The sequence below is a fragment of the Natator depressus genome, chromosome 3, assembly GCF_965152275.1.
Source record: "Natator depressus isolate rNatDep1 chromosome 3, rNatDep2.hap1, whole genome shotgun sequence".
NCBI classification, from domain to species: Eukaryota; Metazoa; Chordata; order Testudines; family Cheloniidae; genus Natator; species Natator depressus.
In genome coordinates this window covers 123931813-123945754 of record NC_134236.1, presented here as the reverse complement: position 1 = coordinate 123945754, position 13942 = coordinate 123931813, and the positions used below count along the sequence as shown (strand labels likewise).

General features: G+C 40.0%; 1 protein-coding gene across 8 annotated transcripts in view; it reads right to left on the bottom strand.

Moving 5' to 3' along the window:
* The window catches only part of QKI (QKI, KH domain containing RNA binding), a 310838-nt gene that overhangs the window by 59575 nt on the left and 237321 nt on the right, over window positions 1-13942 (bottom strand). For all 8 annotated transcript variants that reach the window (XR_012638857.1, XR_012638859.1, XR_012638858.1 and 5 more), the window contains one exon: window positions 11792-11935. Coding sequence is in view for 5 of the 8 variants with exons in the window: in XM_074948735.1 (XP_074804836.1) it covers window positions 11792-11935 (144 nt within the window). In the remaining 3 variants the exon portion in view is untranslated. The remainder of the gene's footprint in view (window positions 1-11791; window positions 11936-13942) is intronic.

Below are 13942 nucleotides of genomic sequence, written 5' to 3'. Positions count from 1 at the left end.
ATAGACTGGCATATTTGTTTAGTACACAGTTATTCACGATTAAGGCTGCAAGACTGTCACAGAAGTCTCAGATTCTGTGACCTCTGTGACTTCTGCAGTGGCTGGCCCAGGGGCTGCCTGAGCAGCTCTGACAGCTCCTGGACCAGCTGCTTGGGCCACTGCTGGGGCAGTCTGGGCCACCCACCCCCCACCTGTTGCCAGCAGCAGCAGGAGTTTGGATGCAGGACAGGGCTCTGGGCTGGGGCAGGGGTTTGGGAAGGGGCATGGGCTCCGGGTGGCGCTCACCTTGGTGGGGGCTCCCTGGAAGCAGTGACATTTCCCTTGGCTCCGCCCGAGGCAGAGGTGTGGCCAGGCGGCTCTGCACACTGCCTCCACCTGCAGCTCCCATTGGCCATGGCTCCCGGTCAATGGGAATAGCGGAGTCCATGCTCAGGGTGGGGGAAGCGCGGAGTCCCCCTGGCCGTGCCTCCACCTAGGAGCCAAGGGACATGACGCCGCTTCTGGGGAGCCACGCGGAGCCAGGTGGGGAGCCGTGCGGAGCCCCCCACCCCCGTCAGCAGCGGGGGTCCCAGGCTGTCCCCCCACCCCGGAGCACCCACTGCGCCCCCAGGCTGCTGCCACCCCCAGAGCACCTCCGGAGCCCCTGGGCCACCCCCTGCTCCAGAGCACCCAAGATTTAGTCAAGGGTATATAGTACAAAGTCATGGACAGGTCACGGGCCGTGAATTTTTGTTTACAGCCCATGACCTGTCCATGACTTTTACTAAAAATACCCATGACTAAAACATAGCCTTATTGAGGATACTACTAGTTTGGCTCTTTTACCATATGAGTGTGTTTTGAGAGAGATTCTCTACCCTTCTCCCATTTAATTAAATTGTCTAATACTCTTCTGAGAGACATGGGCCTTCAACAAGATCTGACCTGGTGCTCTGCTTTCTGCACTGGTTTGCCAGTCCCCTTCAGGTGAAATCTAAGGCACTGATTACTATCTACAAAGTCCTACATGATGCAAGTCATTTAAAAGATTGGTTTCTGCAGCTCTGATATACTACCTATCCTCATCTTGAGCAAAAGTACTAAATACCCTAAGGGTGAAGTTCACTGACAAAGGAAGCAGGGCATTCTAGGCATAAGCTCTGCAATTAGTTATCTCTAGAAAATATATTTAAGTTAAAATCTCACCAAATTTATAGAAAGTCACTTCTTTCCTAAACTTTTCACTGAACAGGGACTAAAAAAACCTGTGCACTTTGCCAAATGTTAGTATTTTCTCTCTATTTTGTCTTTAAGACTGCACAGTGCAGGGAAGCACGATGTATTAGTATTAACTACTATTATTTGGAAACATTAGACCCAGTTTTAAGCCACAAAGCTCACCCAGATACCACAGTGATGTGTACAGCAAAAAGCTTATTTGTTTGGATTTATAAACAAAAATTAGCAATACCAGCAATACGGTTCCAGTTCTGCACATTTTAGACAATTTTTTAGTCTTTTACCATTCCATTGCCATTAACCTATGCAAAATCTATTTCACCAGGAAAACCTTTCCAGAGACAGCCGCCAGGAAGAACCAGGACTCAAAATTCACTTTACTGCTGTAACATCTTCCAATTAACATCCACCTTTTTATTATTTATATAGATGTTTAGTTGTAATACAAGAATAAACCAAACATTTGTTCTTCATATAAAATCTACCCAAGAAAAAGTGCCAGGCCATTATATTCTCTCCTCAAGCTATAATGCAGGGACTTTTAAAGCAAGCTATGAGGAGTCAGGTGCCCAAGACCCAAAGAATTTCAATGGGATTGGGACATCTACCCCCACAGGCTCTCATTCAAAAATCTCAAATAAGATCCTGTGGGTTTCCAAAGTGCATTAAATTCCATTTCTATTTGCTTTTAATATTTTAGGCGTACTTAAAGAGGAAGGGTAGGATTTATCCAATATTTATTTGTATTCAGATCAATCTTACCAAAACATAATATTCTTGTTAAGAGAAGGCAGCACTTATGACAGCTTTCATTTCAACCCTTTGCAGCTGTTAGCATAACAAGTGAAGGCATATTTATTTTAATAAACAGAGAAATCAGAGGACAAAACGATTAAATAAACTGGACATACCATTATCTTAGATAAGCAATCTATGAGAAAAAGGAAGATACACTCACCGGTTATTGTTTTTGTGATAGCTCTCTCTTATCCCACCCCACAATAGGGACAGGAAAGGAGCACTATGGCTCTACCTACCAGGAAGCAAGGAGGTAAGGCATCTGTCAATCAAGACCTACCTTTAAGGCCCCATTCTACCCACTTCTGTCAAGAAACTTTCAGAGTGAGAGAGAACTTAGAGAAAAGAAAGACAAGGATAAAGACAATATCTCTTCTCAGAAGGCAAAAGAGTTACGTGTAGGACAGGAGAACGGAGGATACAACAAAAGGAATGATCAGAATAGTTTCCCTTAAGGTGTGGCTTTTTTTCCATCCCACCAATAGTAGTCTGCCAAAGACATAGCTGGGAAATACCAATACAGGGGCTGTTAGATTTTCTAATCTTTGCCCTGCTAATGCAGGGTTGTTTCTGCTCTGTTGGGTTTAGTTTTAAGTCTCTCAAGGAACAAAGCTTTACCATTTTCCTTTGGGAAATCGTTCAGTAGTGCAACAGATCTCGCAGTCATGGCTCCACAGCCCAAAATTGCATTGGCCAGTTTTGCTACCACACTACTCATGTCTAATTTGTCACATACCCTAAGGGCTCAGCACTACTATTTACCAGTTTTTTTTCCCTATTACTTAATTTTTTTAAATTATTTCTCCTCAGATATGAGCTTACATTATCCAAAACTTGATACCATTTTGTTATTTTCGGTGTCAATTTCTATCATGTTCAACACTACCTATCTGTTTAGTACATGAATTTTACTTTTTACAGATCATTGAGTCATATTTAGTATATTTGTTACTGTTCACAGCTGACAGGAAGAAATTCAACAAAGCCCCAATATGGCTTTATACTAGTCTTCTGCAATTCTGTTTCCTTGAGCAAATATCGCAGTTTGGGGCATGTGATTAGATTATTCTTCTGGGGATTATTGGTGGGTTGGGCAGCTGGGAGACAGTTTTTCGGGATGAGAAAAACAAGGGATGAAGGTTTGCAGATTGGATATTTGAACTTTTTCTATAATCAGTCCATACATTTTGATATGGTTTAAATTTAATACAGGTAAGACTTTATACATAAATGATATACTTGCAAACCTATATTAAGCATCCACTGAAGTCTGTAGAGGATAGACTCCTTTCAATTCATCTTCATTTGCCTTTTCAATGTTCTCCATCTACTTGAAAGTGGGAACGTGCATATATGATCTTGTATAATTGTATATGCACACACAAGCCAAAACTTATCAACTCCTGCTTTAAATCTCTTAAGAATTCACTTTCAGAAATGCAATATTATTAATTCTGTAGTGCTAAGGGGCAAACAGCCAGTACCACAGATCACTTCAAAAAAACCAGAGGGACTTATAGAATTAAGCAGCATTTAATTTAAGTAATTTGTAAATAATCTAGATTGTTTGCAATAAATACAGTGTCAAAAAATCTATTTTTATCAATGAAGCTCATTTTGATGGCAAGTTGATTTTCATTTCCAGGATTCCTTCCAGCATGTGCAATTATGTAAGGTGCCTCCTCATAAAGAGCTGAGTTGGGAGACAGATTTTTTTTATTTTTTTTTTTTGATGTCAGCACACACTGCTTATTCAAGCTCAAAAACGAAATAGTATAAAAGCGCATCAATAGTATGTTCTGAATACCTTTTAGTGACTTACAACATAATTTCTTCTCTTACTTTAAAAACGACTCAGACACACAAAAATGTCTTCCAAAGGACTATTCAAATGATAAACTGCTACCTATAGGCTCATTTAACCTAGTTATTCAAATTAACAATACTTGAACCTATTTGGTTTTCTCCTTTTGTCTTCCACTTTTATATATACTCCTCTCCACATAAATATACCGTTTGTAGTTATTCCCATCTTTCCTGGAACTGAACATAGTGAGAATGCTTCACAGTACTAGAAGAGAATTGCTTATTTGTGCATGGGACAGACCATTATCAGTCAGCAGTCACCTACCCAAAACTTGGCTAACTGACTGTGCCTAAATATGTATTTTTTGGTATTATTTATATTACCCTAGCCCCTAGGAACTGTGGTATTGGACAAGCACACAACTGCATTTTCTTACTATCATTAACATGTCACTCATTCTAAGAGACCTGTGACAACTTAAAAACCACATTTAACCAGGGATTCTCCACAAGAATGGCAAAACCATCACTTTTTTCTTATCACTGTATATTCAACTGTTTTCCATTTTTCAACTTTAGCAATACAACTTTTGATTAAAAAACTAGAATACAAACCTAACATGGCATGCATTAAATGGATTAAAAACTGCCTGTCACAGATCTCAAAAGGTAACTGTAAATGGGAAAATCATTGAGTGGATGTTTCAAGTAGAGTCCCATAGGGACCAGTTTTTAGCCTATGCTTTAACTTTTTATCAATGACCTAGAATAAAAATAAAATCACTGAAAGTTTGCAGATGACAAAACACGTGGAGTGGTAAATAATGAAAAGGACAGGTGACTGATTCAGAGCAATCTGGATCATGTGGCAAATGTAAATGTATACCTCTAGGATGGGGGACTTTACCCTGGGAAACTGACTGAAAAAATGGGAATGGGGTGGATCATTAACAGAACATGAATTCCCAGTGCAATACTGTGGCAAAAGGGCTAATATGATCCTTGGATGCATAAAGAGGGGAATCTTGAGTATAAGTAGAGAGGTTACACTACCTCTGTATTTAACACTAGTGCCACCGCTGCTAGAATAGTGTGTCCAGTTTTGGTATCCACAATTCAAAAAGGATATTGATAAATTGGAGAGGGTTCAGAGAAGAGCCACGAGAATGATTAAAGGATTATAAAACATGCATTATAGTGATAGATTCAAGGAGTTGAATCTATTTAGCTTAACAGAGAGAAGGTTATGGGAAGATCTGATTGCACTCTGTGAGTACCTACACAAGGAATAAATATTGGATAAAGCATTCTTCAATCTAGCTAAGAGACAAAGGTATAACATGATCCAATGTCCAGAAATTGAAGATAGATAAATTCAGACTGGAAATAAGGTATGTACATTTTTAGAGTATTTCTGCACACCTTTAGAGCATAAAACATGCATCACGTTGCTATTTTAATCTCTAGTGTAGGTGTTGTATACAGGGAAGGGTGGAGAATGAGGGAACTAGAATCCTAATTATTCCTTATCCCAGTAAAGGGCTGAGACACAAGCATGACAATGATAATGAATGTTCCAAGAATGAAAACTGTAATAACACTCTGTACACATTGCATTCAGCCAGATTAAACATTCTATGGTATCTTCTGCTGCTGTTGGCAAAGGGAACAGCTATCATTCAGAGTTAAATCCACAAGTAAAATCTTCATAGCATTCCACTTACCACTCCCTGGTATCAAAATTAGAGTTTCTCTTTGCACAAATTTACTATTATAGGTTGCTGTCTCCACCTTCACTGATAGTAGGAGACATACAGGGACATTTTGTGAACAGGTTGCTGTAACAAACGAAAGCAGTTCATGAAAACAAACTTGAAACTCTGCAAGTCAATTGTTTTTCTCCATTTCACTTAAGTTTTAAATTAGTCATATCGTCAGATTTTAATGAAGGACTTTCAAACTGAGGGAAGTGTTAACTTTTAAAGCTGAACTACAAAGCAATACATTGGCTTTACCTATCACTGTCCCTTTACTCTCATCCAAGCTCATTGTCATCTTGCATCTTGATATTGCAATATCCTTCTCTCTAAGCTCTGACAAACGCAATCTTGTCCCATTAATATCCATTCAGAATGTTGCTGTCAAGATAAGTTTCCTGGCCTGTTGCTTTAAATCCCTCCACTGGCTTTCCCTTTCTTCTCTAGTGCATCCAGTGTAAGACGCTTGTATTCACTTTCCAGGTCCTCACAGTCTATCTTCCCCTAGCCATCTATCACCTCATTTGCTGTCGAGGTGTTGTTGCTCATCAGCCTTCATTGCCCATTTGTTAAGTTAGCACAAAGTTGCTTGTTTGAATTCTCCCATACTTCCCCCATACATGCAAGGCATCCCCATAAACATCTGTGAAGTTACCTTATTATCCACCTTCACAACCCTCTTCAAAACTCTCCTTTGCCAAGACACCAACGAAACACTTGACAACAGCTAACCTGCTGGTGTGCAGAGACCAGTGCCCATCATGCTGACCAAAATGTGGTGTCTCATTTCTATGTATATCCCCATCTGTTGTTTCTTATGTTATACTTAAAACTAAGCTCCTTGGGAATGTGACTGTCTTTGTTCTGTATTTATATAACGCCTTACACAACAGGCTCTAGATCTAGGACTCCTACATGCTACAATAATTTAAATAAAGAAATAAATGAAAATGTACAGTGTATAAACACACAACATTTATTTATTTTTTAAAATGAGAAGTTATGGTCCCAACTTGCTTCTTTCTCCTTTAGTAATTTAGCAATTTTTCAAAGACCTGGAACATGAGAAAGGAGCTGGAGGTAGAAACCCGAGGAGCAGCTCTCAATCTAAGCTTCAAAATGTCCTCAATTAGGCCTTAGAGAATTCAAGCTAAGGTTCCTAAGCTCAGGATGTAATTAATCATCATCATGTTCCAGGCACTAGCTTGCCAATTTTCTCCCATAACAAAAAAAAGATGATTTGATATTTCTAAAATTAAAAAAAAAAAATTGTTTAAAAACAGCAATTGTCTTTATATATCATAAAGGCATAAACCAAAATTTAACTTAGCCTTCAGAGTCCATCTACTCTGCTTTTTTATCTTGTTTCTTTTTCATATTAATATTTTCCTTTAAAAATAAAATGCAATAATATATAAATTTTTAAATACAGATTAATTGTTCAAAAGCACCTACATGACTTAGGCCCTTTGGACTAACCCTGTACCTGGCCATAAAGAAGATTCAATAAAATGAAATTTATTGTGGGATCCTGTAAGGTCTGTTTTTAATATTAAAACATGCATTTTCTCTATATATGCTGAATTTTGTCAGAAAAGAGATTAGCAGCCCCTCCTCCCTTTACTTTTACAAATGATAAATGTGAGAAGTTCTTGAAAAGATGATCCAGCACTAGTGTAGAAGTTTGGGCTTGAACTGGAACCTGGGCTCAAACGTCTACACTGAAATTAAACAGCCTGGACCCCGAGCCCCATGAGCCCGAGTCAGCTGGCACAGGACAGGTGTGCATATTTAATTGCAAAGTAGACATACCCTTAAAGTCAGACTGCAGTTCCTATTCAAAAACAGTAGTAAAACAGCAGCTCTACAAAAGAGATCACAGCAAAATACTTGTTTTACTATCTCCAGAACATTTTATTTCCTACACTGTCAGACATTGCTTAGGATACAAACAAGACTCCATGATCTGTCTATTCTGAGCTATTCCTTCCATTCCTCTATGTGAAGACCCATAAATTATCCCTCTCTAGATATTGTTCAGAAGGGTGAATTCTTTCGGTTAGCTCCTTTTGTGTACATTTCTCCAGCTGCTCTATGCTACATTCTTAACACATCCCAGATGACTCCATCATCTTTTATTGATACATTTGGAGATGGGGTTGTTGCAAGTTGACGAAACTCAGCATTTGTTATAAATTCATTCTATTTAATAACTAACCTTTTCCTGATGTCCTGACTAAAGAGAAGTGTACTTTCCAATTGTCAGCACTCCAGTACCCAGCCAACAGGTCTCCTATACAGCAGCAAGGGAAACCTGTAACTTGATTAACTCCTCCGCTAGCTCAGCCTAGCTTGTTGTGAACGGAGTTCTAACATTTCAGCTTTCAATAGCAGTTAACCGAAACTCATGACCATTTCCATTTGTTAGGTCTGATCCTGGGTCATAATCTATATAGTCAGCTTGATTTACTATACTGTTTCTATAACAAGTGAGTTTCAGATGTAATGGCTTGTTAGACCAATTCACCCCATCTCGCTCACGGGAATGCCATGTCATAGCCCCAGCTGGCTGGAACCAGGTATCAGTGGTTCTACCCCATTCTGCTTGCTTTCCAAGGCTGAGGAGCTTGGCCTGCTTAGAACTGAAGAGTTTTCCTTCTCATAAACAGACTTGCCTAAAGGAGAGCTAAGTGAGGTGTGTCGGTCCTGGTTTGAAATCAGTTTTCCTTCTCCTAAATACTGTTGGTTAATGGCACCTTTATTCCATTACATTCAGTGCAACGCTTCTGGGTTTCCCCAAGGCAGGCTTCCACCATCCACCACGCAGTGGACATGCCTCTATGCCACTATATCCCTGCTTCTATGGTCTGGAAGCAGCTGCTGATGGCTGGGTGATAGTACTGCTGACAAGGATCTGGGTTATAACAGATCACAAATTGAATCTGAGTGAACAGTGAGTGTGATGCAGTTACTAAAAAGACTAATAATATTCCGGGGTTTATTAACGGGAGCATTGTCCGTAAGACACAGGAGGTAATTATCCTGCTCTACTCAGCACTGGGGAGGCCTCAGCTGGAGTGCTGCCTCCAATTCTGGGTGCTACACTTTAGGAAAGATGTGGACAAACTGGAGAAAGTTCAGAGCAACAAAAAAGATAAAAGGTTTAGAAAACCCGACCTACAAGGAAAGGTTAAAAAAACCTGGCCATATTTAGTCTTAAGAAAACAGAACAGTCTTTTAATATGTTAAGGCCTGTTATGCAGAGAACTGTGATCAATTGTTCTCCATGTCCATTGAAAGTAAAACAACAAGCAGGGGGACTTAATCTGTAGCAAGTGAGATTTAGGTTAGATATTAGGAAAAAACTATTTGCTTATAAGGTAGCTAAGGTCTGGAATAGTTTTCCAAGGGAGGCTGCGGAATCCCCATCATTGGAAGTTCTTAAGAATTTAGACAAACCCCTGTCCCAGGGGCTGAACTTGATGACTTTTCAAGGTCTCTTGCAGCCCTACATGTCAATGATTCTATGTTAAGGTGGAAATATCATCATAAGGTAGTCGTTAAGTTATAGATTTGTGATAACCAAGACTTGTTTAATTTGGGGAATACTGCTGCTCCCTTGACAATTTGTGACATTATTTCCTTCTTAAATTGAGAGTTCTTGGGGAGGTGGAGAATCTCATTTTTTCATAACTGATTATTAACAGTCTTGCGATTCTGGACAATTTTTTGGTCTTTGCTTGCATGTTGGTTAAGTTGTCACTTAGAAGAGCTACATCATCCTTAAAATCTGAATATTCTAATGTGTTGTTAAACCACAGGATGCATCTGTTGCATCTATCTACATTTCTTCTCATGATGCCAATGAGAATGTTAACCCGAAGAGGAAGGAGAATATAGCCTTGTTTGAAACCACTGCTTATATTAAACCATTTGCTCAAGTCCGTGTTTACCTTAACTTGATATAAAGCCTTGATTATGTTAATGGTATGCCAACAAAAAAATTATCACTTTATAGATTTTAATAAAGGCACTTGACAGTCTCCATCACAATCCACTCTGACACAGGTCCCAGGGCAATGAAAAGATCACTCCCAAATGTTGGAAAAAGCAAGACTGCTAGAATTTCTACCTCAGTGTTGTCCCAAGATGCTGACTTGGGGGCAGCCTCCACATTTTGGGGCGGGGGGGAAGAAGAGAGAATCCTCTAGCTTGCAAACTGATAAATGTGAAGTTCCACTCCCCTCTAGCCATCTCCTCCAACACCTCCAGAGTCGAATGGCTGCTCCCTGCAGACAAGTCTCTACCACACTAAACCTCTCTAAGCTATTTTACACTCACGCTGCTCTCTCCCACATCACACACATACTTTCTGGGTTTTTGAGCTTCCCTCGAATAACTCCAGTCTCTGATCCGTCTCAGTTTTTCTAAGCTGCAGTATGAAGTTCACACAGTTCTTGATAGTTTCATGATAGCTGCCCACAGGGCTTTAAATAGCAGCAGAGAAATTAACTGGAATCTTGTTAATTTCATTCCACTGATACCTGACAAAGCTCTGACCATAAGTAGAAGCACTAGGGCTGGCTCATAGTGAGCAGATGCAGGAAAACAATAAGACATCAATTGAGTTTTGCTTCATATTTATGAGACTAACTTTACAACCTTAAGTGCTAGAATTTTAATAAAAAAAAGATGTCAATTTCTGCAGAATTTGATGGCTTATACTCCCACATTCATTGGGGAAAGGAGCTCAGCAGTATCACAAACTAATCATCATCATAAAGGCTTAGGGGGCATGCCTAGATGAATATATATGTATGTTTACACTGCAATTAAAAACCTGTGGTTGGCCCATGTAAACTTAAAAGTCAGTCTCAGAGCTGTTTAATTGCAGTGTAGACATTCTTTGAGCTCTGGGACCCTCCCAACTCAAGCCTTAGTTATACAGATACATGTCATATTTGTTTTTAGTATTAAAATATTAGACCATTTTGGAATAAGAAGGGATAGCTTTTACAGGTACTTGTTGACTAAAAATAGGAAAAATTTTACGTACAATCACTTGGAAGTGGAGGACCATAGGAAGTTATGTAAAAGTTGACTGTATTTTTACAACTTAAAATAGCCAATTAAGCACTGAAGACATTTTTATGAAAACTGTTCTCATTTAAGTAGTAATTTAGAGCTAGCATTTAACACAGCTACAAACAACTGAAAATAATGTTATATAATGGAAATACTAAGACTTAAAACTAAAAGTGTTAGCCAGCACCATGGAAGAAAATTACTCACTCATTTCAACTGCTCATTGTATGCAAAAATAACTCATTCATAACTCTCTCAAGTTACGCTTGGCTAAAAATAAGGAGCAAATTCATCTCTTATTTCCTTCATGATTTACCTTGGGCATCTTATATCTAATACCGTGACCCACATTCTGTCTTTAATAAATAGTCAACTCGTTTTGCATTTCCAGGCTAAACATCTATTTGGTGTTCCTTCTAAAAACCACGGAGTTCTAAGAGTAAAACAATTGCGAACATGTTATACATATAGGGACTTCAACATTAAAGGTATGAAATCGAAGTGAAAAACAATACACATACATACAAAGCCTGTTAATTCTAAAATTCAGTTTCCCTCCTGTTCCTTAAAATTTATTAGAATAAGCCATAAAAATCAATGTCTCCACTGAGTCCATGTTTTTTAAGTGCCTAGGAAAGTTATGAATTTAAGTTCCTGGACTTGCCTTTTGAAGGTGTGCAGGTTTTCTTTGAGGAGGACATAGATGAGATATGGATTGATTGCTTCGTGAAAAGTTATTATTTTCCCTTAAAAGTAGGGAACCCAATCTTCTCATAGAAGAGACACACATGAAAGCGTATCACATTTTCTTCCAGCACACTTTAATTAGCATTCCCTTAATGGGATTAGATTTCCATTTATTATGTCACATACAAAAAGATCAAAATCTCTCTGAAAAAAACCAACAACCCTGTTTATTGCAAAGGCTAATTCCATCCTCCCCGCCCCACCTACCCCAATTAAATTTTGAGATAACTGGGACACTGCAAAATAGTTGTGAAAAATTATGTTTTTAAACTGCGGTTTTCTGTACTGCAGCCTTATTCTTACTACTGGAATATTACTTGGAATCTGTATTTTAGAAGTCACAGCTCAAAATTTGGAGAGATCTGTATGTAATTACTTACTGCAGGTACCAGTAATTTTTTTACTTCTTCAACAGCCCTCTTCAATTTGATTTCTGCTCTGTTTTGAGCATCTTCCACAGTGATTAATACATGTAAATCTTCATTCAGGTGTTCCCAGTTTGGCTTGCCTCTGTTTTGTTCCTCCTAAAATAAATAAATAAATAAATAAATAAATAAATAAATTCAATCAAAGGCACATGGAAATTATTGAATTTCCTTGGCTACTGTATTTTCATGCAATCTTTATCAACCTTTTTGGTCTTTAGGGTTTAAAAAAGCCCAACAAAAAACGACCATCACAACTTATGGTGCCTTACAGCAGATGACAAGAGTTTCCAGAGTAGGGAAACAGACTGGGTGGTGAGCGGAGAGTCTGAGCAGAGCTGAAAACTGAATACAAGTTTTTTTTTTTTTTTTTTTTTTTTAAAAACAACCTACCTTAACCTAAGACAGTACTCAAATTTACTTACCATGTTCAAACAATTTAAAAAGTTAATGTTAATGGGGGGGGTGGGGGGCATGAATATGAAACTGCAAAATTTCCAGTTGACTACTAAAATAACTCCTCTTTCATTTAAGATAAGAGCAAAATGAATAAGGCTTTTTTTTTTTTTTTTTAAAGAGCAAGCACAGCAATGAATAAAACTTTTAGAACAAGTAACCCCTTCCTCCAGCATGTGGAAGAAAGAGCAGGATATGGACAAAAAAACCTTTAATCCTTAAATGGCCCCAGAGAGAAGTATCTAAACAGATGTAGCACATTGTTGGTTAAATAAGAGATTACTTAAGTACTTGTAACTGAAGGTCCTTCAAGATGTGTGGTCCCTATTTGTATTCCAAATGCAGATGTACATGCATGCCATGTGTTGGAAATTTTCAACAGCAGTGTCCGTTGACCTGCATGTGCATCATACGTTGCCTCACATTCCAGGTGAGATTATAAGAGGCCATGCAGGGCAACGCTCCTTCAGTCACCCTGTTACCGCTGGTTAGCTCAGTCTGCAGCAGAGAGGATGGTGGGTGGGTCATGTGGTCCTCATTTGTATTCCACATCTTGAAGAACCTCCAGTTACAGGTAAGTAACCTCTTCATCTTTAGAGTGATGGTCCCATGTGTATTCCAAATGCAGGCAAGTATCAAGAAGTGATCAGCTTAGAGGTGGGTGCAATAATGTAAGAGGTATCGCCTTCTGCAGGAGGGCACGAACGACAGCCATGTCTTCTACCACTCATTGGTCAATGGAGTAGTGGGTGGTGAAGGTATGTAGAGCGCGCCAGGTCACCGCTCAGCAGATGTCGTGCCAGGGGATAAATGTGAAAGGAAGCACATGGCCAGGGGCTCAAAGGGAGGTCTGGTGAGGGCGGAGAGCACAAGACTGAGGTTTCACAGGGGTGAGGGTAGTTTAAGGACTGGGAGGAAGCTGTTCATCAGCCCTTTCAGAAATCAGGTGGTGGTGGGATGAGTAAAGACAAAGTGTCCATCCACCAGCGGGAGGAAAGCACTATGCGCTGCTAAGTGGACCCGCACAGAGCTAAGGACAAGGACTGAAGTTCTAAGAGGTAGTCTGGGACGGTGGGGATGGAGATGTTACACTCAGTAGGTGAAACGCTTCCATTTCACTGTGTAGCATGCCTGCGTGGAATCGTCCTTGCTGTGCATAAGTATGTGCCATACTGATGTGAGCAGGCATTGTCTATGTGCGAGCCCCATCCAAAAATCAGGCTGTCAGTTGAAGCGGGTCTGGGTTGGGGTGCCAAACTCTGCCTCAGTCCTGGGTGAGGTATGGCAGAGTGAGGAGACGGATTGGGTGGCGGGCGGAGAGTCTGAGCAGATCTGAAAACCAGAACTGCCATGACCGTGGCCTGGTTGCAGTGGATCTTGCGCAGGATTTGGAGGAGAGGAACAGGGGGGAAGGCGTAGCAGAGACCACCCCACCATGGAAAGAGGAGAGCATCTCCTTGTGAATCGTGCCCCCTAAACTCCTAGGAGCAGTAGAACAGGAACACAGTTTTTGCAAGTGGCAAAGAGGTACCAGCGAGGGGTGCCCCAAACACTGCAGATGGAGCGAAGAGTGGGGTTGTACTGTTCCTATTCCTGACTGAGGAACCATGTCCGGCTTAGTGTCCGTGCCAGAGAGTTCAGTACCCCCAG